General features: G+C 43.7%; 3 protein-coding genes across 5 annotated transcripts; 2 read left to right on the plus strand and 1 right to left on the minus strand.

The window, feature by feature from the left end:
- The first annotated feature begins 877 nt into the window (after positions 1-877).
- Positions 878-7,308, plus strand: LOC108250333 (putative monooxygenase p33MONOX). 2 transcript variants are annotated; one of them, XM_017440171.3, is made up of 9 exons: positions 878-1,044; positions 2,261-2,384; positions 2,523-2,587; positions 3,194-3,369; positions 3,447-3,573; positions 3,655-3,782; positions 4,528-4,628; positions 4,726-4,898; positions 6,079-7,308. In XM_017440171.3, exons 3-9 carry the CDS (start codon positions 2,563-2,565, stop codon positions 6,282-6,284), a joined length of 936 nt encoding a protein of 311 aa, XP_017295660.1. In that variant the 5' UTR covers positions 878-1,044; positions 2,261-2,384; positions 2,523-2,562; the 3' UTR covers positions 6,285-7,308. The 2 variants fall into 2 exon arrangements, with proteins under 2 accessions (XP_017295660.1, XP_017295658.1); XM_017440169.3 differs by having other exon boundaries at positions 879-1,044; positions 6,076-7,308.
- Positions 7,309-8,342: 1,034 nt separating this feature from the next.
- Positions 8,343-13,044, minus strand: LOC108250338 (rho GTPase-activating protein 24). The gene is made up of 7 exons (XM_025002520.2): positions 12,549-13,044; positions 12,341-12,473; positions 12,111-12,184; positions 11,901-12,022; positions 10,847-11,072; positions 9,506-10,381; positions 8,343-8,915 (listed from the first exon to the last, which is right to left on the minus strand). Exons 1-7 carry the CDS (start codon positions 12,845-12,847, stop codon positions 8,678-8,680), a joined length of 1,968 nt encoding a protein of 655 aa, XP_024858288.2. The 5' UTR covers positions 12,848-13,044; the 3' UTR covers positions 8,343-8,677.
- A 5,295-nt stretch (positions 13,045-18,339) lies between these two features.
- On the plus strand, positions 18,340-24,024 carry LOC108250335 (dual specificity protein kinase CLK1). Of its 2 annotated transcripts, none has more exons than XM_017440178.3 (14): positions 18,340-18,700; positions 18,841-18,961; positions 21,144-21,207; positions 21,296-21,390; positions 21,507-21,663; positions 21,864-21,930; positions 22,021-22,134; positions 22,219-22,367; positions 22,442-22,536; positions 22,603-22,720; positions 22,801-22,883; positions 22,958-22,996; positions 23,086-23,196; positions 23,388-24,024. In XM_017440178.3, exons 3-14 carry the CDS (start codon positions 21,171-21,173, stop codon positions 23,544-23,546), a joined length of 1,224 nt encoding a protein of 407 aa, XP_017295667.1. In that variant the 5' UTR covers positions 18,340-18,700; positions 18,841-18,961; positions 21,144-21,170; the 3' UTR covers positions 23,547-24,024. The 2 variants fall into 2 exon arrangements, with proteins under 2 accessions (XP_017295667.1, XP_017295664.1); XM_017440175.3 differs by having other exon boundaries at positions 18,341-18,700; positions 22,958-23,037; positions 23,118-23,196.
- The last annotated feature ends 698 nt before the right edge of the window (positions 24,025-24,722 follow it).

A 24,722-nucleotide genomic window follows, 5' to 3' on the forward strand; every position in this document is an offset into this window, starting at 1 on the left:
TTAAGGAGAGGAGGTGGCATTTATTGAATAAGATATACATCAGTATTTGTGTTTTGTGTCTATGTATTTCATCCTGTCATGATTAGTAGTGTGTATTACTTTCAGGCTGTCTTTATTGTCCAAAAAAAAGATTATTCATTTATTCATTATTAATGATATAAGTTAAGAAAACATTCAGACTTTAGGTATCATTGCTACTTTATCTCAAAGTAAAGATAATTTAGTACTGTTTTATAGGAAATTATTATAGTATAGTAAATTATTATAATAGAAAAAAAGATTTAAAACTCTCAGTTTTGACATGTGCTAATTTAAATTTAAAAAGGCTTTAATGTATAAATTACAAGTAAGCATCTTTATATTTTAGCTGTTGTTTTAGTTGTTTTTTGCATTTATGCATGGAATACTTTTAAAAACAAGGTTTTGGTTGTTTTTATTAAATTGTGTCTTTCAGATCTGTAATCTTCAAAAGTCTTAATTGGACAATGTTCTAAATTTAAAACAAGTTAAATCATTAGAATAATCCTTACAACATGTTAAGACCTTTGATTAAATTACACTGATTTTCCTTCATCTAAATAAAAACCTAAAATTTTCTGGATACCTAAATTTCCTGAAAAGTCATCAAACCGGTTTTAGAGCCACTTCCGCTGGCTTACCGGAAGTTGTAGGTTTTTTATTAGTTCAAACGTTTCCCGCTTGATTTGTAACCTTTATTAAAAAGCTGAATTATGTCGAAAATTTCGAGTCTTGTTTTATATTGTGATGCAGTTCTATCGATCATTGAAACTTTTATTGTTTCGTATTAATTTTCTCGGAGAAAACACGGAGTCCTCGCAAGAATAGGAAGATCCCGCGGGGAAATTTGAACTCTCGCGATATTCCGCGAGAACAGGCAGCCGGGCGGTCATCGAGGAAGCCTTTCTGTCTATGGAGCCCAGTAATGGCTGTTATCCATCTTAGCGCCACTTCTCCGGGTTTACGAGTCCAAATTAGAAATTCAACGATGTTTATGTCGTAGCTTTAAAGCCTCTTGTACCTCAGGTAAGAGCAAAACGAAGTCCCGTTTGCTTAAAGCACCGCCGAAACGCGCATTTAGTCGCCATTTTCGGCATCTTCTTCATCGCCAACTGGTTCCGCTATTTGAAAAACACGGAAACAACAGTCAGAAAACAGACAGTTTAACAGTTATTATACTGCAGGCTCCCTAACACAGAAACAACAGTCAGAAAACAGACAGTTTAACAGTTATTCTACTGCAGCCTCCCAACAGATGATAGTTAACGGATCTGCGGTTGGTGCTCTTTTAATACGGGCGAGCTGCATTTATGTAATTCGGTAGCGGTTGAACTGACAACCTGGATCCGTTATTTCCTTCACGAAAACAAACGAGTTTTTTACGCCGAATTCATCCTCGGAACCGATTTATCTGAAGTGTAAGTTTAAACCTGAATTTAATTAAATGTTTCTGGAGGGATTTGGGGGATCATTCATGAGTTTGCGGGTTTCTGGAAGGAGTTTGGCGTGCAGAGGGCTGCGTGGCCTCCAACTCCGCTTGTGCTGTTGCACAAAAATGATTATATTTATACTTTCTTTTTCATTTTATCATTTGTAATCAGCCACCTGCTTTTCTGCTAACAACCCTTTTGTGTGTTTAAGGAATCCTGAGTTTATATTTGTCCAGAATGTCTTCTTATAACCATCTGAATTCAGAACAAAGTGTTTTTTTTTCTGCAAATTTATTGCTTTTATTTTGGAGTAAAGCTCTGCAGCAGGAGTTGCATAATTGTTCAACAGTTTTCTAAGAATGGAAGCTTTTTTTGTCACTCATTTACCTCTTAAATATTATCACTTTTATCATATCTCTATACAGCTGTGCAGAAGTCTTAAGCTGTAGTCTTTTGCCTTCAAGGAGCCGATCATTGTTTTGTTTATTTTAATGATTTTGGTCTGTATTTCTTCATGTTTCATTGGATATCAGCTGCTTTTCTCACTCATTTTACATCCAGTCCAAGACCCAGCTCTGTGGTTTTTTTAGAGACTCAGTTTGTTCCTGGAGGCTGAGAAAAGACCTGATTTCTCTCAGCTTCCTGTCTCTTTGTGCTGATGGAGTGATGCTGTGATGATGATGATGATGGCTCGGACTGATTCCTGCTCGTCTTTTTCTGTAACAATCTGTTTTCCTGCTGACTCAGTGGCTCAGCAGAGACGGGGGATGTTCCGGACGTTAATAAGGTTTTATTCTCTGCCGTCTCCTCAGTTGTGCCTGTGGCCTCGCCACTCACCCACAATGCATTGCCAGAGGCCTCTGTGTTCGTCAGACAGACCGATGTAACCGTTTCTTCCAGCCCTTCTGGTCCAAATCAGAGCAACGAAGCAGGAAGGTAAGAGTCTTACCTAACACAATTTCTCTTTAGGAAGTGAATTTTCTTTGTGTGTTGTGATTAAATTAAAGCACTTTGCTACAGATTTATCGGTGTAAAGGACACCCACAGTATTTAATTTATTTGTATTTATTTCAGCTCCTTCCCTGACTGATCTCCTTCAGGTCCGACTGCAGTCATGTCTGGTTCTGGTGACCTGCCAGGTGAGGCGTTACTGTCACAGAATCTGGAGCAGAACTTACATCAAATATTTTACCTTTTATTAATTATTCGCTGGTGTTTCAGCAACTTTCAACTCTAGGAAATGCAGCATCAAGAAGAGTTTATATTCATTTATTATTATAAACATAAAAGTTAAAGTTGACAGAATAAAATAAATCCATCTTTGTGTTTGTGCTGAAAATAGGAAACACATTAAACATCTTTTTAGATTAAAACATCAAACATTCAGCTTCATAATAAAAGCCTCAGTTTTCTGTGAACTCTGTCTGCTGGCTGTTAGTTTCTGACCCGAACGACCAGAACCAGAATCCTGTCTGAAACGGGAGCGTCCAGCAACACGATGTAAAACCTCCTGCAGGCCAAATTAAAAACTGCTTCTCTTTGCATTTTTCCAGCTTTAATCAGCCGAAACAAAACAAAACGTTCACGTTCCCGATTCTGTTTTCTCCCACTTTATTTAAAACGTCCCACAAGTGAAGAGAAACAGTCAAGTTATTTCCTATGTTTTAAACATTTTTGTTTGGAAATTTGGTTAAAAAACCAACCAGAAAGAAGAGAAATTTGAGACCCTGACATTGTGTCTGCAGCCATCGAGGGTTCTGGGATGGGTGGGATGAAGCTTCCCGTCGGAATGACTCGACGGGCCCTCAGCTACGACGACAACCTGGAGGCCCCCATGTCCACGCCGCCCCACGACATCAGCATCAACAACCTGTGGAAGCGCCCCGTCATACCGGCGAGGAAGTTCTCCCAGCTGGCGGAGGTGATGGTTCTCGGCGCTGGCAGCTGGATCAGGATCACGGCTCCTCGGGTTTTTCACGAGTCTTTGTTTCCCTTCAGGAGGAGGAGGACGGCGCCACCAAGCAGGCCGCCAAGCAGGCTGCCAGGCCGGACGGCACCACCTTCAAGGTTCCAGCTGTGGTCAAAACGAAAGCCTCTTCTATCATCATGAATTCTCTGATCACCAGTGAGCTGATCCTGAAGGTCCGGTTGTCCTCGAAGCTCATTAAATAAAAACTAAATGTTTTTGTTTTTGTTTTTATCTCAGAACAAACTCAAGAAAGTATGTTCAAGTTTGAGCAGACGGCCGGTCTGACCGACACCAGCTACACGCCACACAAAGGTCTCACCGCCGAGGAGACCAGGCACCACCACCGGATCCCCGAGTCCCTCCAGGTGAGACACGCCAAGAACCAGAACCTTCTTTCAGTTCTCGGGTTCTACGGATCAGAACAAAACTCATCTGGTCCATACCCGGTTCTGAAACGATTCAGATCTAACACAGATTCCCCCGAGGCATTATCAACAAATCTGAACCAGAATGTGGAAAAACTGGGTCCAGCTCCTGACCCAACAGAACCCGGGCCCAGCTCCTGACCCAACAGAACCTCCTCCAGCAGCAGAACTCTCAGTGGGTTCCTGGTTGTGGAGGAGTTGTGGCCCACTCTTCTTTCAGGCGTTGCTTCAGCTCTCTGAGGTTCTGGTTCTGGACAGACGGCCTCACATCTGACTCCAGAATCAGCCCAAACCATCAGCCCTCCACCACCGTGCTGACAGCTGCAGTGCATTCTGGGTAAACATCTGTCCTCTGCTCTGGTTCTGCTCCAGAAGTCTTCTGGTTCCTTCAGATGAACCTGAGTCGAGCTGCCATGTTGTTTTTAGAGAGAAGAGGCTTTGACCTTTGACCTTTAACCTGCTGACTGAGGCCTGTAGAGTCTGAGCATTGCACGGTCTGACCTTCAGGGTGAATCAGCAGCTGTTCTTCTCTTTGAGACGCTGTGGAAGCAGCTTTAACGTTTTGTTGAACCTGTTGTGTGTTTTTATTAACTTGAGGTTTGATTTGATTGTTTTAAAGTTTTTAATCTTACAAGTTTTATTGTTTTCTGTCGTCTCTGACTAACATCTGGGTCTGCGTGTTTAGAAGCTGCAGATCCAGAGTTTGGAGGTGAAAGAAGAGAAGAGCTCCTCGGCCCAGTCCACTCCGTCCAACACTCCCCACAGCTCCCCGAAACAGCAGCGCAGGTACCCCCGACCCGCTGGTTCAAGTCCAGGACCCTGTCTGAGCCGGTCTCTCTCTGTGTGGATGTAAACAAAGGTCACTCTGTGTGTTTCTGCTCAGGGGCTGGTTCAGCAGTACGGGTTCAGAGGTCAGCATCAGCTCCAACAGCAGCGTGGACGCCGGAGGCGGAGACTTGGCTGCAGGCGGCGCGGTGGAGCGGTGGGGCGTGTTCGGGCCTCGGCTGCCCGTCCAGAGTCAAACCTCGGACCTGGGATCAGAGGGTTCGGCTGCAGGTAACGACTTTCATCAGCTTCAGGGGGAAAAGTGTCTAAATGTGAAGAAAAGCCACCGAGCAGCTTGAGCGGCGCCCGTCGTTTGGTCCGCTTCACGGTCAGAACCAGGATTTGGGTTCAAGGATGAGTGATGGAACTTCAGTCCTGTTTGAGCAGTCTGTTCTCTCATTGGTTCCCTCACACCGTGACGCAGTTTCCCCTTAAATACGCTCAGACTTCCAGGCTCAGAGAAACGGTGTTCAGCTTTACTGATGGGATGGTTCGATCCGACTCTCAGACTTTTAAAATCTTTTTTCCAGGATGACTTTAGGTAAGAGGAGAAGTTTCTCTGCAAGTGACAATTTATTGAATATTATAAAGAAAAGTCTTATTTATTATCTTTCTATCAAAGTCTTTGTGTTTATTAAGTGAAGCGAACGTCTAAAAGAGGATGAGTTTAAACTTTAATGAATGTTGGCCGTTTCTTCCTCCTGCAGCTTTGGAAAACTCAAAGTTTCTCATTCAGACATAAATAAAAGCTGTAAATGTTTCCTCTTATGCAACAACAGGATTTATTGAAACGAGTCATAAAACTCTAAACCTGAAGAAAGTTGGACTTTATGGATTTTTACACAATCACGGGTTAAGTTTGGTGATTTTACCTCAGATTGTTTAAGTTGGAGTGTAAACACTTTTTATATTTAAATTATTACAGAAGGAAGTCTTAAAATTCTGCTGAATGTTTGAGTTTCAGGCAGAACTGATTTAAAAATGTGAAAGTTTCGTCTTAATAGTTTTGTTATTTAAACACATGATGGCAGGAAGTCATTTTAAAACAACTAGAATAAACAGTTTTAGTTGTAGTTTCTCTGTACAGAAATCTGTAGAATCTGCTGGTGGAACATGAGGGAAAAAATGGCCTCCTGACACAACGAGCAGCACCTGCAGCCTGAAACCAAAACTTTCACACGTTGGCTTCTGTCCTCAGCCAAACCCGGCTGCTCTTGGACTTTGGCTCCGGCGCCGTGTTGACATCAGCAGTGAAACCGTGACCTCTTTATTACAAAAGCTGTTCAAACAAACAGATGTGACATCATCCAACCTGTTTTTATGTGAAGTCCATCAAACCGTTAGTAAAGATTATAATACCAGCCTCCGTCGCCGGTGGATCGTCATGAACACGGTGTTTCTTTCCCAGCAGGCTTTGCTCTGCAGGCGTACCGCGGCGCCCAGAAGCCGACGCCCATGGAGGTGATGAAGTCTCAGGCCACCCGGCTGGCTGACCACCCTCAGAAGGTGTCCCCGCCCAAGATGGAGATCCCCACCGTGGACGGCCGGCGTCAGGGAGCGCGTCCACACAAGCTGAAACACCGAGACATGAACATCCTGACGCCGTCCGGCTTCTGAGTCGCCACCGCCGGGAATGAAAACCTGCCACCATTTTGTTCAGATTTAATGTTGTATCAACTTCATCCTCTGAAACCCAAATAACCTGAGTTTGTTGCAGCTTGGAGCTTCTTTAATCCAGAATAAAACAGCTTCCTGCACCTTCCCCTCATGAACCCCCAGAGTTCTGGTTCTGACCCAACATCGTGACATGTCGGCAGCTGCAGGCAGGTTTTAGGTTGGAACAGGACTTCAGCTCAGAACTCCAGAAAACCGATTTAAACCTGGAGCTAAAATCAAAGTTTCTCTGCAGCCGTCTGGATTATTTTACAGATTATGTAACTTCAGGTGTTTTCTCCCAGATAAGGTGGATTATCTAATCTGAGCTGATGTTTGTTTACGCCTCCTGAACTTTGCCGTGTTTCCAAACCTCAGTTCAGTTCAGTTTAGTCTTAAACCAAGAGAACAAAAATAATCCAGATTTATTGTAAACGTTGTCTCAGGTTCTTGCCCTCTGAAAAGTCAAGTGAAGAAATGTTTTTGTACAGTTTAGTTTTAGTTGCAGAGGAGGAGACGAGTGGTTGTGTGAGAGCACTTGTGTGTAAATATCAGACCCTAGTTTGGTTTTCTGACCCGGAGAAGTGATGGAAATCGTTTTACTGACACTTTGATTTGAAGACTTATTGTTGCTTTGAATTGTGTTCTGTTCTGTCTGTCGTTTAAACACAGAGAAGACGAGCTTTAATTTCAGTTTGTGATGATTCTGCAGGATGATGTGTGCGACGCTTGAAGGATTCGGATAAAACACCCCTCCTGGCTCGTGGTCACTAACGTGCACATCTGTTTTCTGTAACACAACCATGATGTAGTTTTTGTAGAAGTTTGTCATCACTCAGCTGTGGTGTAATCGTCTCCTGAAGCTGTAGACTTTCTTTGTGCTCCTCTGCCCTTCCCGACTGTTCACCACGATTATAGTTTCTGTACAGTTTAGTTTATGTTACAGCACAGGTGACAATAAATGTTACATTCTCATCAGAAAAAAAGAGTCTGAGTTTAGTTTATTTCTGGTTTAAAAACTTTTAATTGAAACAAGTTTTCTTTGCACCTCATGATGACAAAACTCTTAATTTCCACACAGATCTGTTGTCTTTTCCTTCATCCTCAGAAAGCTTTGTCACTTTTCAGCGACTTCAAGGATGTCTGCTTTTATTCAGGAATAAAATCAGACTTTCTTCAAGTCTGAATTTACTTTTTTTTTTTAATTGAAAAAGTGCCGTCATGCAGAGAATGGGGACAGTCTTTGTTTCAGGTTCCAGAAGAAACTGTCTGATGAGTAACTTTGTCTTTAGGGTTAATGAGGGATGATGGATCTGAGTCTCGTCTGCAGTAATGAGGATGTTGCTCCGGTCTGATGGGGTTAAAAAAGATAAAAGTCACTGACCTGCAGCTGTTGTTGACAAATCAAACAGCTTTCACAAGAGTTTCCACAATGCTTCAAAACTTGTGTCAGGGTTCTCAGGTGCAAGATTTTATTTTTTTTAACATTTTGGAAAAACTTGCAAGTCAAAATAGTCACAGAGTCTTTGGTAGGCATCTAGAATCAGTCTCAAACCTTCATTTAGTGTTAAAGCTGACTTTCAGCCAGTATTTATGCACCTGGGAGTTCCTGTCGTTCAATCCCGTCTTTGTTTCAACCTTAAACTACGGTCATGAGGTTTGAATACAATTTAGGATACAAGAGATTAGAGTTAGAGGAGCTCGCTGCTGGTGTGGTTGAGCGTAGATTAAAGATGCCTCTCAGGACGGACCCTGAGCTTACTGCAGGGATTTATATCCTCTCCGACCCGGAAATGCTTTGGGATCCGCCGGACTGGAGGGTGTTCCTGGGAACAGGCGTGTCTGGGTTTCCCTCCATGACCCAACCAGGAAGAGGAAGCAGAAAAAGGACGGATGGTTCGTTTTATTACAGTCCAGCTCCAACAACCAGAAGTCCTGGACTCTGAACTTGGACTTTGTGTTTTGGAAAGAAACACGAATACTTTAATAGTATAAAATATAAAAATTTCTCTTTGTTCTCGCTGTCGGGTCACTTGCAGACATTCATGTCTGGCTTTCGCTGAGAGAAACGTGTCAAAGGTTTGTTTTAGACCTGAACAGCAACATTTATTTCATTTAAAAACAGGACTGAAAATGATGATGGACAGAAGGAAGGAGGTGTCTGTGTGGACTGATGATATGAACAAATCAAAAATGTGATGAAATAAAGACTTCTTGCAAACAGCAGTTAGTTTGATGGCAGCTGGTTTAACTGACAGTTTGTTTTATTTCTTCAGATTGTCTGAAAACACGTCTGCTGATCCAAAGCCCTGTTCTCCTCCTCTTCATCATCCCAACCTGTCAGGAAACACGCTCAGTCAGATACTTCCTCCTCCTCCTGCTGAGGTTCCTCCTCGTTTCCTGATTTCTCTGTGCATGCGGAAGAACAGCTCCATCTCTTTCTGCAGGTTGGTGTTCCTGCGGTCGGCGTCGGCTTTGGCTCTCTCCATGTTTTGAATCTTGATCTCGGCGACGCTCTGGCTCCTCCTGTGCTGCTCCAGACTGAGGCGTAGAACTGCAACCTGCCTCTCCAGAACGTCGTTGCATCGCTCCAGCCTGTAGCTCACAGAGAACACAAGGAAGCCCTTCATCAGCTTTATTTCACACCTTTAAATACAAGTACAATGAGGTATTATACCAGGAGACAGATCTACAACAAGTGAAGATTTGGAGCTGCTTGAATGTTGCATCTGTTTGTGTTTCTGAGGGATGGCAGGATGATCAGAAATAAGGGCTCAGTTCTGGTTTGTTGTGGTGAACTAAGCTGAGCTGAGAGGGGAAGCCTTTTATTGGTCCATCTATGTTCAAACCCTCACCTCCAATCAGGAGACATGGATCATGATTGAAAGTTGCTGAGGTGGCTCTGGCATCAGATTAGGATGCTTCCTTCTGGAGGTTTTACTGACCCTGGGGCAGACCTGTAACTTTCTGGAGGGATCCTCCAGGAAGAGCTGGAGAGGGATGCTGGGGGGGAGGGATGTCTGGGGGGAGGGATGTCTGGGTTCTCCTCCTGGACCTGTTATGTCCGTGACCCAACCAAAAAAAGAAGGATGGATGGGATGGGGCGAGATAGGACCCTGGGGAAGGGGTTATAGTAGGAAATGGGATTTAGCAGTACCTTTTCTCACCTGGTGTCTGTTTCTTACCTTTCTATTCTCCTCTGGTACTCGGCTTTCTGCTGGGTCATTTGCTGTCGCATCTTGGCCACCAGTGGATGGTTGTTTCGGGTCTCTAAGAAAGACTCTGGTCCCTGGACCTCTGGAGGACCAGAGGGGAGGAAGACCTCTGAACTTCCTGTACTGAGAGGGCTGACACTGAGTACAGAACAGGAAGCCCAGGAGTTTGGGTGGTGTTTGTTGTCACGATTGTCCTCATCATTGTTTTCTTGTTCTACTTTCTGACTCGAAGGCAACCTTTCAGGTGTCTCTGTTGGGTTCTCAAGACTAACTGCCCCCACATCATCACCACCTTCATCTAATGGTAGAACTTCACAGGAAGACCATGAAGATGAGGATTCTCCTGCATGCTCTGCCTCTGATTCACAACTTTCACGGTGACTTCCTGCAGCGTTAGAGTCAAACCTCCCAGCAGGAAGTTCCTTCACTGCCTGACGCTCAGATGCTTGATGCAGGTTGTCGTAAGGAGAAAGTGTGCTGTCCTCCTGGGCATCACTGCTGCCTCCACTGGCCGTTTCTGGCACCAAACCTGCTTTTTCTGCACCTCTACAGCTCCAGAAAGCTAAAGCTGTTTTTTCCAGGTGCGGCCTTGCTTTCGTCCCTCCTGTCAGCGTCGCAGCCTGAGAACTGTCCTGCTGCGGCTGGAGGCTGGCCGTGGAGGCAGGTGGAGGGGTCGGTCCGTGGTAATGATCTCCTTTGGGTCTGTCTGTGTGGTGCTGAATGGAGTCGTGTGAGAAGGGAAGGGGGGAGAAGCAGATCCCAGGGTGGGAGGAGGTGTAGCGATGGCCGAGGTGTCTCTTCTGGACAGAGGACAAGTCTGATGTCCCAGCAGCAGAGAGAGCAGAACTGAAAAAAGCAACGTGAGACTTTGAAACTCATTTTAACAACAACAGTGTGAAATGAAGGCTTATATTATGTAATGTCTTCTGCACCTCCTGTAGAAGGTTAGTCACACGTTATTTTTTACAGCCAATACTGATAAAAGGAACTAAATCTAAATGACACAAATATCTGACTTTTAACATTATATTGTTGTGTAAGAAGCTCAGTTTCAGGTTTTAGCTCAAACTGAAACTGACTGAAAGCAGAATCTAAAAGAACAGGAAAAAAGGTTTAAAGTTGAATAAAACCTAAATGAAAAATCCCCAATAATTAGCATATAACAAAGTGAACTGAAGGCAACAAGAGTTCTCAGCAGAGACTTCACCAGTTTTCCATCAGAAGTAAGAAACCCTTTTTTCTCCTCAGTGAGAACCAAACCAGTTGTTCGTTGGTTGGCTGGTCTTTGCCTGACCTGTCGGTGTTTTTTACCTGGGGTCGTCTGCATGTGCAGCAGGTTCTGGCTCGGTTGAGTGGTCTGCAATCAGAGGCAGAGACAGCTGGCGGAGGCAGGCAGACGGCTGGAGGTGAGCCTGCTTCAGGGGCGATGCATTCAAACTTCTCGGTGGACGGGCATAGACGGGTGGAGGGGCTTTGGCAAAAAGAGACTCGTGTTCTCTGATCAGCTCCAACATCAGGACCTGGACCAGAGCTGCACCTGGGACACAGACAGGAAGAGAAATACGCTTCACCAACCGCAATCTGATGTTGTCTCAGTGTGGAGTACTCACGAAGAGCTCTTTTTAAGGTATAAAAGTAAAATGGATGGGTAAATTAACTTTTCTTAAGTTTGTGATTTGTTTAAAAGACACAAGTATATTCTGCAATTAAATCAAAGCTGCAACATCCAACATCTTTAGTGCAGAATCTTGTGGAAAGAGTCCAGAAGTTTCAGGAAATTTCCGTCCATAAAGGCTACCAGCAACCGCTGATGTTTGTGTGAAACAGTCAAGCCCTCATCGTACCACTGGGATCAATTTAGCAACATGGGATCAGGAGAACCTTAGAAAGCAAACACTTGAGACGGTCGGCCGCTGTAATCTGAAACTAACACGCAAGAAGGAAGCCATATTTCAGTTCTGCAGGAATGCTGCTGAGATCTTTGGGTGTTAGCTCGTCTCTGGTGTGTAGAAAGGCAGGAGAAACCTTTTCTGGTGCCACATGAGTCCATGTTTCAGCTGCTTTTAGAAAAAAATGGACATCTTAGTCAACAATGCAATGGCTATTATTCCAAAGTCTTTTAGGTAAAGATGAAAAAGGCAGAATCTGTATCAGTACGGGGGGAAATTAGTGTCTAAAGACACGAGGGACTTCTTTCAGACCAGACAGCTCCAAAGACTTTCTAAGGGTTTTAAGGCCTGTTCGTTTTACTGCGGGGCAGTTTTAAGGCCCTACATGTTGGCTTTCAGACTGCCGTGATGAAGATTGTTATTTTGAAACAAGCAACTTAATAGAAAATAACTTGTTTGTATAGTATTTTTGTTACCTCCCATGATGCTTTGCGGGTCTTCAGCCTTGGCTCGGAGGATGTTTGGCCCAAAGACAGTAGCTAAATTCTGGACGGTCATTTTATTACTGCTGGAGTAACGCTGGACCTCGTTCAGAAACCTGCACACACGCCCAGTTCAGCTCGTCATCAAAAGCATAAACCTGATGTTTTAGTTTAATTTAACTAAAAACGATAAGATGCGCTTACTGGCAGATGAAGTCGAGAAGATTGAAGTTTGCAACTGGTAGCTCATGAAGAAGATTCCTCAACTCCAGGAGACCCTGGAAGAGGAGGAGGGCAGGTGTGAAAGAAGGAGAATCCAAAACATTAAAGTAACACACAGCTGTGGGGGTTTCCTTCCTGTGATGGGTGAACATGATCACCAGGGGTAAAGGTTTGTGATTTGATGAATTTGTGGCGTGTAGAGCTGCTGTTACCAGAGTACGATCTTTGGACAACTTCTGACCGCAGAGCAGGAAGTCCTGGTAGTGGCAGTAAGGAACCAGAGGCTCCGGCAGCTGTCTGAGGTAGAGCTTCAGCAGTGACGCCACCGTGTGGACGTCCGTGCCACTGCAAGCACAAAAACAAACAGTTTAAACAGAATATTACCTGAAAAACAGCACTAGAAAGGCTAAAGGGTCATACCTGTCAAAGGATGGCCTTTCCCCTGAATCAAAGGCTTCCTGCAGCTCTTTGACCAGACTGGTCCGTCCAGGTTGGCGAAACAAGCCCACCTCGTGCAGTCCTCGCTCCAGGATGAAGGTCACACACTGCTCCACCACCAGAGGAACCAAACGCACCCCATAACGCCGCTCATACAGGACCGTCTCCTCCAGGCGCTGCCCAAAGACCCCTGGAGGAGACAAAGACTTACTGAGATCCTCCAATCTGAGCTTTCTGGGCTTTGAAATCACTTCTGATTGTGTCATGTTTTCATTCATCATGGATGTGATGTCAGATTATTGAAGGCTCGTCATGATTTACTGGAACCATTCGTTTTCCACGGCAGAAGGATTTAAAAAACAAGTTTGTATTTATTGTGATTTTCTGTGGTTCAGACAGGCTCAAACGTATATATGAGTGTGAGTGTGTGTGTGTGTGTGTGTGTGTGTGTGTGTGTGTGTGTGGTTGTATATTTAGTTATTTGTCCCTCAGCAGGTGTCTCCTGGACCTCAGGCTTTTTGTCTCCATCAACAAGCTTCTGGCTGATATTTGACTTTTCTTCTTGACAGAATTAGTCGAGTTCAGGTGAATTTGTTGGTTTCCTGGAAACAAACCCAGCTTGTCATCAGAGTCCACAAATTATCATTCAGGTCGAGGTCAGGGCTTTAGGAAGGCTGATTTATCCAATCAGAGACCAGCTCTGATGATTCATCCAATCAGAGACCAGCTCTGATGATTTATCCAATCAGAAACCAGCTCTGATGATTCATCCAATCAGAAACCAGCTCTGATGGTTCATCCAATCAGAAACCAGCTCTGATGATTCATCCAATCAGAAACCAGCTCTGATGTGTGTTTGGGATCATTGTCTTTAAGGTCAAGTTGAAAGTTTGGAGGTAGTCCTCCACCTTCTTTATTATTCCAACCACTTTGTACCACAGCATGATACCACCACCACCATGCTTGACAGCTGAGTCAGCGTTCTGAGGTCTGAAAGCCTCACTTTGACTCCTCCAATCATCCTTCTTGTCTTTCTGTCCACACAGCTCAATCTTTGTCTCATCTGACCGTCAAACTTTTCTCCAGAAGACATTTGTCTCGTCCTTGTGGACAGCTGGAGCTTCTTTCTTGGTCCTCTCAGTCCATGGTTGATGTTGGTGTTCCATCAGTTCATGGCAGGTTTGAGCCTCGGTGGTTCCTGGAAATTCAAACTAAATTTCTTAATTAATAAATTATAAATCTGATGAGTTCTGTCACACAAATCCTGTTTATGCTGCAGTTAATCATGATCACGAAGCAGAAGTCAGCGGGCCTTGGTTTTGTCAAGTTAAAAGATCCTTTAGGACCTTCAGCATCACTTAATAAGAGGTTTTGGTGAATGTATGGATATATTTGAGCCTGTAGGTAAAATCTAAAGCTGTGCATTCAGTTCTTGTTTTTAAAATCCATCAAAGTTGTATATTAAATAATCACTCCAATAACAACGAGTCAAAGAAACCATTAAAAGCTCTAAAATGAAGCTGACTTTCAGATCCATGATGAGTGGAAACTCCTGACTGGATTCAGTTGTTTCCTTTAGTTTGGGTATAAAGAGCAGCGATTGTGTCGGCAGTATAAATCCAGCTGTGTGTGTGTGTGTGTGTGTGTGTGTGAGGTCCACCTGTGAAAGGGATCCAGACTCCCTTGTTGAGGCTCTTCAGCCACTCGTCTCCCTGACCTGAGCTGTTGGATAAGAAGAAATAGGAGCCCGGGCTGGCCAGCACATCTCTGTTTCCTGCAGATTCACAACCAGAGACGGGTTTTAGTGATTTGTGTCACTGATGATCACACTAAATCAAATCCTCCTGGCTGCACATTAATATTAGAATGGTATCATTTAGGCTTTTTATGTGTTTGTCTTGATATAAGTTGGGAAAACTGACTGATTATGTTGTTGTTAAACACTAAATTTAGCCTTTATCAGCTTTCTATGTTGAGAGAGATTTAATGAAAATTGTGGTGAAACATCAGAACAAGACAAATATTTAAAACGGCGCTTCAATGCTAATTCATTGACACACTTAGATATGAAGAAAATGTCCTTTCACAACCAAGACACCATCTGTTACGTCTCTAACCAACAACTTTATCTCAGACTCGTTAACTCGCTGTCCTCTTTCTCCTGGTTTCCCATCATCCTTTGCTTTCCGACCACCTCAATGTCAACGTTCTCCCACAAACACACGCCGTCCCCTGAGCGAGAAGCCCAGACGCCCTGACTCAGCATTAACCAGGTGCTGCTGAAGGAGTGGATTAGGAACCAATATGCTGATGGTTTGTGCCTGGGGGGGCTTACCTTTGTGGCCTGAAGTGTCGTTTTTCCAGGACTTGAAGCAGCTGAGTCCCATGCTGCAGCGCTCCCGGCCCGGTGCCAGTTACTCAGGATTCTTTTTGTCAATTTCTGGCAGGATTTAAGGATTTAGGATCATTGAGAAAAACCCTTCAGCTGTTTTTCCTTCATCCTCCTGACCTGGAGGCGAAGGCGTGCAGGAAGAGAAATACCAGGAAGTGCAGCCTGGATATTTCACCTTCGGGGACTGATTGAGGTCCTTCTGGTGTCCACATTCCCAGAGATGTCCATGATGTAAGGACTCCAGGTGAAGAAATGATCTTAAATAATTAAAGTTGCTTAAAATGACAGAAAAGCCTGAGTTGATCAAACTAGAAGTCAGCAAGGCCTCGATGGAGGAAACATCTAAAAGACAAAAAGATACTTGAATCTAATCTAATCTGTACATCCTGAGATTATTGCCTCAAAGGAAAGTTTCCTGAAAAGACTGAGAGATCTCCTTCAGCTGCTCTGATGATGATCCTCCCAACGTTTAAAAAAGATTGTTTCAATAATCTGTTGTTTCTCGCTGTCCAACAGGAACGTCAGCTGTTCTTCTTTAAAGCCATCATTTCTTCACAACAGAGACTGAAGGGACGTTCGTCAGAAGGACCAACGAGGACCAGACATCTGGTTAGAAACACATGATTTAATGGGACAGATGTTCCTGAGAAGTTCCACCAGGAGGAAGCAGCACAGATGTGAGGAAGACTTTGATTGACTTGCTGAAGATCATCAGTTCAAGCTTCTAAAACTGTCTGAGGTCCACAAGGAGCACCAGAGGTGAGATCTCCGGCTTGATGACTGTCTTTTCCTCTGTATTCCTTTTTTTTGGTTTCATGCTCTCAAACCGTCCTGAAGGAAGAATTGTCCGTCTTCTTTTGTCCTCTGCTCAGACTAGTCCGTCCTCCATATTAGTATTCCTCCCTGATCCTCTCTCCTCTCTTGTCTCCTCATGTCCTTTGCTTTATTAGCTTTTTAACTGGACATCCCGCTCCATTTTCACATCTGGATGTCCTCCCGTCTCCATGTCCTCCTTCACGCCATCCCGTCCCTCTCCGGTTGTCTCTCTCTTTGTCCACCTCAAACTTCTGTCTCCTTCCCACTGTTCCTCCTCTCTCTTTCTCTCTTTCCTTTCATTTCCCAGCAGAGTGTGTGCCCCTCGTTGCCCCCCTCCCCATTTACCTCATCAATAATCGTGCTGTGTGTGTGTGTGTGTGTGTGTGTGTGTGTGTGTGTGTGTGTGTGTGTGTGTGTGTGTGTGAAGGCTGTGCATTAGGAAAATTGGTTCTCTGCGACGCGAAGCTGTTTTACCAAAGTAATCACAGCTGATGGCAAGAAAGAGAGAGGGATGATGTGGCTGAAATTCTGCCCACTGCAGCGCCCGCGCGCCCCACTGTCACCATCACTCAAAGTGGACGGGAAGCAACGAGGCCGCCCGGTCCAGTCAACTTTTGAACTCAATTTCAGTATGAACGAATGCAATGAGCCTCTCGGGCTCAGAGCATCGCTAACACCCGCTGCTAATCAATACCAGCAATCAAATATTAACAGTTTTGCTGCAGAGGGATTAAATTTACATAAAATGCATTCAGGCATGAAGCTCCGCCACACACTCCTTCCAGGAGGGCCGGAGGGCTTGGATCACCGGCTCAGCCTGCTTGGAAAGTTGTGGTCAGTGGAGCAGCTGCTGAAGTAGGGGTGCAAGCTTCTGTCTTTGCTCCTCCATTTTTTAACTGTAAAACTTTTCATCATTCCTAGCAACAAGACAAAAGAAGGAAGTGTTTATTGGTTCTGATTATTCTTCCTTCGTCACAATCTAACAGATTACTACACATTCAACACCCCCCCCCCTCCCCCCCTTCCTCAGCTTTACGGCAACAAACTCTGTCTCTGATTGGCTGGTTCTCGTTGCTTTCATTGGTTGGATCCTGGGAGATGAAATATCGCGCTCCCTCCTCCTGGAAACACAGGTAACACCGATCGATGAGTTGGAGGAGTGGATCAGATTCGAACCTTTGCAGAGTTACCTTCAGGCTTTCAAAATAAGAGCCTTGTCTGCGTTCTGGATGAACGGATGGACTTCTGAAGGATGAACACAAACACAGGACATTAAAACTTACAGTCATTAAAAATACAATTCTATAATTAATAAAAAGAGCTGCAACAACCATAATATTTCAAAACAACTGAAGGTGATCAATGTTTCAGTTTATGTCAGTAAAATCTGTGAGCATCAAGTTTAACTTTACTGTGATTTAATCATTTTTAATTGTTCAAACAGCTTAAATATTTAATAAATGAATGATTTAGGTTTCATGAAGATGAAAGTATTTAATGATTTGGTGTAAAATAAAGAGGTCCACATGTGGCCCCTCACGGAGTCAAGTTCTGCTTTCAGAATCCGAGCTATGCTAGCTGTTCGGGGTGAGGGTATTTTTGTTTTTTATGTTTATGAAAGAAATACAAGCCCACGGTGGTTGCGTCAAAGCCGCAGTAAATCTGGCTTCTGTCAGCTTTAATGTCTTCAGCTCAAACTTTTCTCAAACAAACATGTAAAAACATAAATGATTAAGTTAGAGAGCTTTCCGCTCAGCTGTAAAGATATGTTTCATCAAACAAAGACAGAAAATATAAAGTTAATTACAGAGTTTTACAAATATGAAAAGTAAAAAAGAGTCACAGGAGATCCTCTGACTGGGTCGGCCTTCAGCTGCAAAACTAAAGGGATGGTCCAGGAGCAGAAAAACTGAAGGTTTTAGACAATAGATCTGAATAATAATCTGAACCAGAATTAAAAAATAAAACTCTGACTCTGACCGTCGGCCCGAAACTCTGAGAGCATCTTTCTCAGGGTAGAGGAGAGGAAAAGGTCAGAGGTCATCTCTGGTCCTGTGTGGCGTTAACTTACAGAACACGTGTTTGGTTCCTAAAGATAAAGAGGACTTTTATTTTAAAAAGCTGCCAGTTTTACTCTAAAATGCAACAACATTTCAGAGCCGTTTCTTCGTCGATAAGTTCAGAAAACGACAGAAAACAGGAAGTGACTGAAAGCAGAGAGGAGCTGCAGATGAAGCAACAAATGTTTGAATTTGTCACATTTCCAGTTTTAACCAACAGGATTTTAATTTGAAGGATAGATTATTTTCTTTGCTCTCACTGTAAATAAAAATACACAAAAACAGGGTTGAAAATGTTTCAGTTTTTAATCCTAAATCATGTTTTGTCGGGAGATACAAAAACTTTCCTCCTAAAACGTAAAATAATTTTATATAAAAATAAAAACAAAATGTGATTCTTTACTGCAGTTATTGTTAAAAGTGTCTTTTTGTTTCCTAAGATGTCAGATGATCTTTTATTTGTTTAAGAAATTTGAACTTAAGCTGTTTGAATGTTTTTTTATATTTAAAGAAGTAAAAACTGCATCAAAACAAGCAGCTTTGATGGTTTTTATAACGATTAAAGTAAAAACTTTATTTTGTAACACGACGAGCTGATTGTTCACATTTAATCAGAGCATCATTCAAACAACCTGCTGCATCTTCTTGCATCAGCCTCACTCTGTTTCCTGCAGGCAGAGGTCAAAGGTCACGGCAGGAGCACAGAGGAATGTCCACTTGAGCATGAGATCCGTCTGTCCTTGTTTGGCAGCAAGCCTCCGTGTTTCTGCCGGGAGGAGCGGGCGGCCTGGAGTCACGAGGAGGTCTCAAACTGTCGAGCCGGAGAGGACGAGGAGGAGGACGCCCAAATTCAGGAGCGCAGATGGGTAAGTCAGAAAAATAAAAAAAAGAAACAGGAGGAGAGGATTACAGAGAACTGAGGCCAGTTTGCAGTTTTACAATCTGAGAAATAAGTTTCATAAAATTAAATTTATGTAGAAAAGATTCTGTTATTTCTGTGTTTCAGACTCTGACAGTAACGGCTTTAATCACAGACAAACATCAGCTCGGATTCACAGAGGGAACGAAGATAGATTTCTGAAGAGGTGCGGAAGCAGTTTCCAACATCCAAAAACGCAGAGCAGAAAGTAAGCCTCAGACAGTCGCTTTTTTTTAGGCCAGTTTTAGAAATATACCTTTCTAAAATGTTTTATGGAGGAGACATGACAAATGAAAGAGGCTTTACTTCCTGTTTAGAAGAGAAAATATTAAGAGACAATGGAGGTCAATGAGAGTTTGGGTGCGTGACCTCTGACCTCTGGAATCTGAGAGGAAATCATCAGTCCTGTATCAATCATCTAATGAAGATGCTCAGTTTCTCCTCCTGATTCGATTTTTATTTTTGTTTGAGTAAAAGTGAATCAAAACTTGTGACAGAAACAGAAGAATAATAAATCCGTTCAGTCTTAAATAGTTTTAATAATTTAAGGTCAGAATCTTTCAGAATTGTATTACAGATCTCAAGAAAAACACATTTTTTTGGCCAGTTTTTAAATTTATTCTTGAAGCACGTTTACAATCAGCTGCCCTGGACTGAAGTGATGTAAAAAGAAATTAAAAAAAACTGTTAAAACACATAAAAACATTAAAAAGATGGAATAACACAGAATCAGTAGAAACGTGTTTGAAGCATCTTTTAGTTTGACTTCAGCTGAATGAGCTCAGTTTCATCCTTCTGCTGTTTCTTTTTAATGAAATAAAAATGTTGGTTTCAGAGGATTGTTTGGAATGAGAGAGAACTGCTTTTAGGTGACCTTAGTTAGCAAATATAACGAGTAAAAATGGATCAAATGTCTCCAAAAATCCCTCCATCGGATACTAAAACACTTCAAACCTTCATGTTTTGTCCTCTAACAGGAGTGAAATCTGCAGCCGGGAGCTGTAAACTCTCAGATTAAAACCTGGTTTTGGTGTTGACAGTCTGGAAGCAGGCTGGTTGGTGGTGACGAGTCCTGCATGTTGTCAGGAAGACCGAGTCTGATTTACAGTCCATCAGAGACAGCTGGGAGGGGGTGGGGGGTGGGGAGGGGGAACCTTTCTAAGGAATGACTTTCACTCCTTTACAAATTAACAGCAACAACCCCTCAGCATCTCACCGGCAGCTCTCTCATGAAGACTTTGGTGTAAAATCCTCTTTAAAGCGACACCGTGAGCCGAGGGCAGAGGCTGAGGGGGCGTTCAAACAAAAAGAAAGAGAAATAAGATGGAAACGACCCCCCCTCCTCTGACCGGCGTGTCGGCTATTTGTGGAAAAACGGAGGCGGGAGGTTCTGGTTGCAGGGGAGCTCTGACAGGTGAGACGCTGACGGTCCAGTGAAGGTAATAAATCCACAAACCTTCACAGGCTGTGGAGCAACACTGGCCCATCAGGTTCACCATGGTAACCACACAGTTGTGTCTGTCACTCCCTGACCTCAGTCAAACAGTGGCTGAAAACCAGCAGAAGGCTCCGATGGTCACTCAGCATCGTTTTTGTGTTTCTGCAGTGTTTCCTGGTGGAGATATGACAAAAAGAGTTTTCACTTCCTGTTTTGAAGAGAAAACTCTGAGGTCAGATGTAATGGAAGTCGATAAGAGTTTGGGCGTCCGCTTTCTGCATTCTGGGTGGATTTAAGAGAAAACCATCAGTCCTGAAGCAGAGAGAGACACACTGAGTGAAAGAAAACTAAAATCCCTGCGTTTTAATATATAAGAAGCATAAAGACTGTGAAAGTAGGAAGAGTTTGTTCCAAAGACTTCAGAAAGCTCAGAAAGTACCGTGAGGCTGTTTAGAGCTGTCACTAAATGAAATCTCCAACTTTTAGATTCAGAACAGGTCTGAACTCCCTCAGGTTCTGGTAGTCTGAACATAATCTGTAGGATCTGACGTGACGTCTCAGGGGACAAATAAAGTCTGCTCAGCTGATCAAGAAATGTACGAGGGGAGTAAAGACTGATGGAGCTCAAAACCTAAACCAGTGGTCTCCAGTCCTGGTCCTCAGGGCCTCCATCCTGCAGGTTTTACTTGTTCCTCTGCTCCAACACATCTGATCTGAATCAATGGGTGATTAACAGGCTTCTGCAGAACATGAAGAGGGGATTTAACCATGAATCAGGTGTGTTGGAGCAGAGAAACAAGTAAAACATGCAGGATGGAGACCCTGAGGACCAGGACTGGCCACCACTGACCTAAAGACTGACATCATCAGACTCTGTGGTAAAACTTAGCGTGGTTGGGTCTGCTCACTCCCTTTCATCAAGTTACATTTTAAAATGTCTTCCTGTTTCCAGTTTCAGGAAGGAGCAGAGCTCAGAGTGATGGGGAAGAAGAACGCCGGCTGGGATTCACGGAAAGGTGAGAATCGGAACCCTCAGACATTCCGACGAATCTTTACGGGAATTTAAAGAAAAGCAACAGGAAGTGGCTCTCTGGCTTCTTGCAGGCGGTGAAGAATCCAAAACTGATCGTGACTCAGAGACAAAGTCTGGAAGCTTCATGCATCGAACGCAACGACCAACCCTGGAAACGTCTGAATCTGTGAGAGAATCGGATTTAGAGTTCGTTTGATTCTAAATGTATTTTAAAAGCTGTAAGATGAAAACAGTCCAGCTGACTTTCTGTCCTTCTCCTCTTTGTTTTCCTGTGTCCATCAGTCTAAAGACTCGACTCTCCAAACTAAAGAGATTTCTCCTGAGGCTGACGCTGTCGCTGCTGCTGACGGACTGAAGACGAGTTCGAGGAGAGACGTCCCTGAAGACGATGAAGACGGACACCTGAACTATCACGCCGGCCTTCTCATGAAACAAAGATGTACTCAGAGCCTGTTCTTACCTTTAATGACCGCCTCAACTCTTTCCTTGGTCTAACAGCAAACAGAGAAAGGATTTTAAACTCTACGATCAGTTCAAATGCAAACAGGAGTTTAAATATCCAGAGAAAAGTAAAGAGCTTCTTGAGAAGCAGTGAATAAATGTGAGACGTTCCTGCTGAAGCTGATCTCTCCTCCTCAGATCAGGTGGTCTCCACACTCGGAGCGGGAGCGTTTGGGAAGGTGGTGGAGTGCATCGACAGACAAACGTGAGCGTCGTGATCGTCAGTGATTCTGTTCATTGACGATGATTCGGCTTCAGCTGAGCCGTCCTGGTTGGTGTTTGTGTTTGTGTGCAGAGACGAGCGCGTCGCCGTGAAGATCGGGAAGAAGTTGGAGAGTTTCTGTGAAGTCGCTCGATCTGAGATTTCAGTCCTGGAGGAGATGAACAGCCTGGATGATGACAACAGATTGTGAGTGACGAAGAGTCTTAAAGGAGAAAACGCTAATGAACAAACTTCGGTCACGTGTTCGGGTCACTTCCTGTCTCCTGCCAGCGCCTGCGTCAGGATGCTGGACTGGTTCCAACACGAAGGCCACGTCTGCATCGTGTTGGAGCTGCTCGGACGCAGCACCTTCGACTTCCTGCCGTTCAGCGTGCAGCAGATCAGACTCGTGGCCTTCCAGGTCTTCAGAGCTGTCAGCTGTGAGTCCAGCTCTGACCTTTGACCCCTGGTGTATTGGGGAAACACAATAAGAAAGGTTTTGTGTGTTTGTCAGTCCTGCACAGAAACAAAGTGACCCACACGGACCTGAAGCCCGAGAACATCCTGTTTGTCCGTTCTGACTGCGACCCGGACAGAAACCACCAGACGGTAAAGATGGTGACTGAGAAGAAGACCTGCAGGTTCTGAAGTTTAACTCCGTGTTTGTGTCGACAGAAGAGTCCGAGCAGTTGGAGCGTGAAGGTGGTGGATTTCGGCAGCGCCACCTTCGACCACCAGCACCACCAGAGCCTGGTGTCGACACGACACTACCGGGCCCCGGAGGTCATTCTGGGTCGGCTCAGCAGCAGAAACACCAGGTTTAATCCCGTCAGCTGCAGGCTCAGCAGGTTCTAAACCCAACTGTGTGTTCAGGTCTGGGCTGGGACCAGTCGTGTGACGTCTGGAGTCTGGGCTGCGTTCTGATGGAGTATTACCTCGGACGCACTTTGTTCCCGGTAAACAAACAAACAAACAAACAAACATGTGAGCGACAGGAAGCTCTGTCCTCACCACGTGTTTTATTCTTCAGAGCCACGACAGCAGAGAACATCTGGCCATGATGGAGAAGGTTCTGGGTCCGGTTCCCCCGGGTCTACTGAAACGGGCCAGGTGACCCTCCTCTCTGTCTCATATTCTGTGATTTCTGTCTCCCTGCAGGTGAGTGGATGTGTTTCTATGTTTGGGTTCAGGAACCAACATTTGGTGAAAAACTGGGACGGGCCGAGCTCCTCGGACAAACTCATCAGGAGTCACTGTCAGCCTCTGAAGGTACTGAAGGTTCTGGTTCAGAACCGCTAAAGACTGGAGACCAAAAACCAGTTCTGATGACCATGTTTAAACAGAACCACTGCGGCGTGTCGCCTGTTTCCTGTTTTGTTTTAAATCAGCAGCTGTTTAGAACTTTGTCATCTCGTTGTTTTCTCAGCGGGGACTCAGAGCGGCGTTTTGTCTGTTTTCAGACGTACATGAGGACGAGCGGCGAGGACGAGCGGCAGCTGTTCGAGCTGCTCGCCGTCATGCTGGAGTACGACGTCAGCCGACGCATCACCCTGGAAGAAGCTCTGTGGCACCGGTTCTTCAACCCGCTGAGAAACAAGCGCAGCTCAGCTAACAGCTAGCAGCTAACGGCTAACAGCTAACAGCTAACTCTCGGCTTCCTCCGCAGACGCTTCCTGAACTCTTGACCTTTTTCTTGCTTTCATTTTTCAGTTTTTCTGATGGTTTCAGAAAACATTCCTGTTTCTTTGTGTGTCATGATTTCTACGTGTTGTTTTCTTCTGAACTGTGTCAGAGTCGCAGCTCGCAGCAGCAAGAACTTTATAAAAAGTGTTGAAATAAAAGTCAGAGCCGCTGGACTCTGTGAGGACGACTTTAATTCACAAACTTTGCTTTAAAAACTAATCCTTCAAAATGATCCGTTTCTTAAATTAAAGTTTGATGCTCAAAAATACTGAAGCTGATGTAGAAAACAGGAAACATTAATTATGAACTTATTTAATGTTCTGTGAATAAAAAAGGAAATGTTTGCTTTAATTTTATATTTGGTTTTTGTGGAGTGAATATTGAAATTTGTTAACTGAAATAAACCAAATAAAAACCAACATGCTGTAATTTAAACTCAGATTTATTTGTTTTTAACAAAACTGTTAAAAACAGGAAGAAGTCAAAGGTCAAGAGAGGAGCCTGTGGCGCCATCTGGTGGTCAGACTAAAGAAAACCAAATTAATCCATCAAAGTATTGATCAAAATCAATACAACTAAAAGAACTGAAATGCAGATTTTACCTTAGTTTCTGTTGCTTTGTTGATTTAATGATCATTTTTCTTCAATTATTTTAAAATGTTCAAACTTACCTAAAATAGTTTGATTCAAATAATAAAAATACAAAGATTATGTGATAAATATAGTTAAAAACATAGAGTTGAACTCTGAGTATTATTTACTTCCTGCAAGATTTATTTATTTATGTTTTACATTTCTGCTTAAATACTTTCTAATCTGCACCTGACTGCAGTTAAAAGGTTTAAATTTTAGTTTCTTTAAAACGATGGCAGTGAATGTTTGACCTAATATTCTGCTGAAAAGAAAAAAACCCAACAAGAAATAAAAGATAAGATTCCAGTTTAAATGAAGCCTCTCGGTCTGGAGTAAACACAGAAATCCAGGATATCAGTTTAAGTGCTTTGTTGTCACGGACCGCTGACGGATGAAGAGGAGCATCATCATCCAGATTCAAGCAGCTGAGGAAGTTTCCATGACTGAATCTTCATCCAGGGATGAAATATTACGGCGGC

Source organism: Kryptolebias marmoratus, linkage group LG13, assembly GCF_001649575.2.
Source record: "Kryptolebias marmoratus isolate JLee-2015 linkage group LG13, ASM164957v2, whole genome shotgun sequence".
Taxonomy (NCBI): Eukaryota; Metazoa; Chordata; class Actinopteri; order Cyprinodontiformes; family Rivulidae; genus Kryptolebias; species Kryptolebias marmoratus.

Excerpts from the sequence above, each read along its gene's own strand:
- LOC108250333 (XM_017440169.3), top strand. The coding sequence starts at position 2,563 with ATGTCTGGTTCTGGTGACCTGCCAG. Across the intron at positions 3,574-3,654 it reads CATGAATTCTCTGATCACCA|AACAAACTCAAGAAAGTATG; the intron begins GTGAGCTGATCC and ends TTTTTATCTCAG. Across the intron at positions 4,629-4,725 it reads TCCCCGAAACAGCAGCGCAG|GGGCTGGTTCAGCAGTACGG; the intron begins GTACCCCCGACC and ends GTTTCTGCTCAG.
- LOC108250338 (XM_025002520.2), bottom strand. The coding sequence starts at position 12,847 with ATGATGAATGAAAACATGACACAATCAGAAGTGATTTCAAAGCCCAGA. Across the intron at positions 12,474-12,548 it reads GAAAGGCCATCCTTTGACAG|TGGCACGGACGTCCACACGG; the intron begins GTATGACCCTTT and ends TTGTGCTTGCAG. Across the intron at positions 11,073-11,900 it reads CCCGCAAAGCATCATGGGAG|GTGCAGCTCTGGTCCAGGTC; the intron begins GTAACAAAAATA and ends TCTGTGTCCCAG.
- LOC108250335 (XM_017440175.3), top strand. The coding sequence starts at position 21,171 with ATGGGGAAGAAGAACGCCGGCTGGGATTCACGGAAAG. Across the intron at positions 21,664-21,863 it reads CCTTCTCATGAAACAAAGAT|ATCAGGTGGTCTCCACACTC; the intron begins GTACTCAGAGCC and ends TCTCCTCCTCAG. Across the intron at positions 21,931-22,020 it reads GAGTGCATCGACAGACAAAC|AGACGAGCGCGTCGCCGTGA; the intron begins GTGAGCGTCGTG and ends GTTTGTGTGCAG.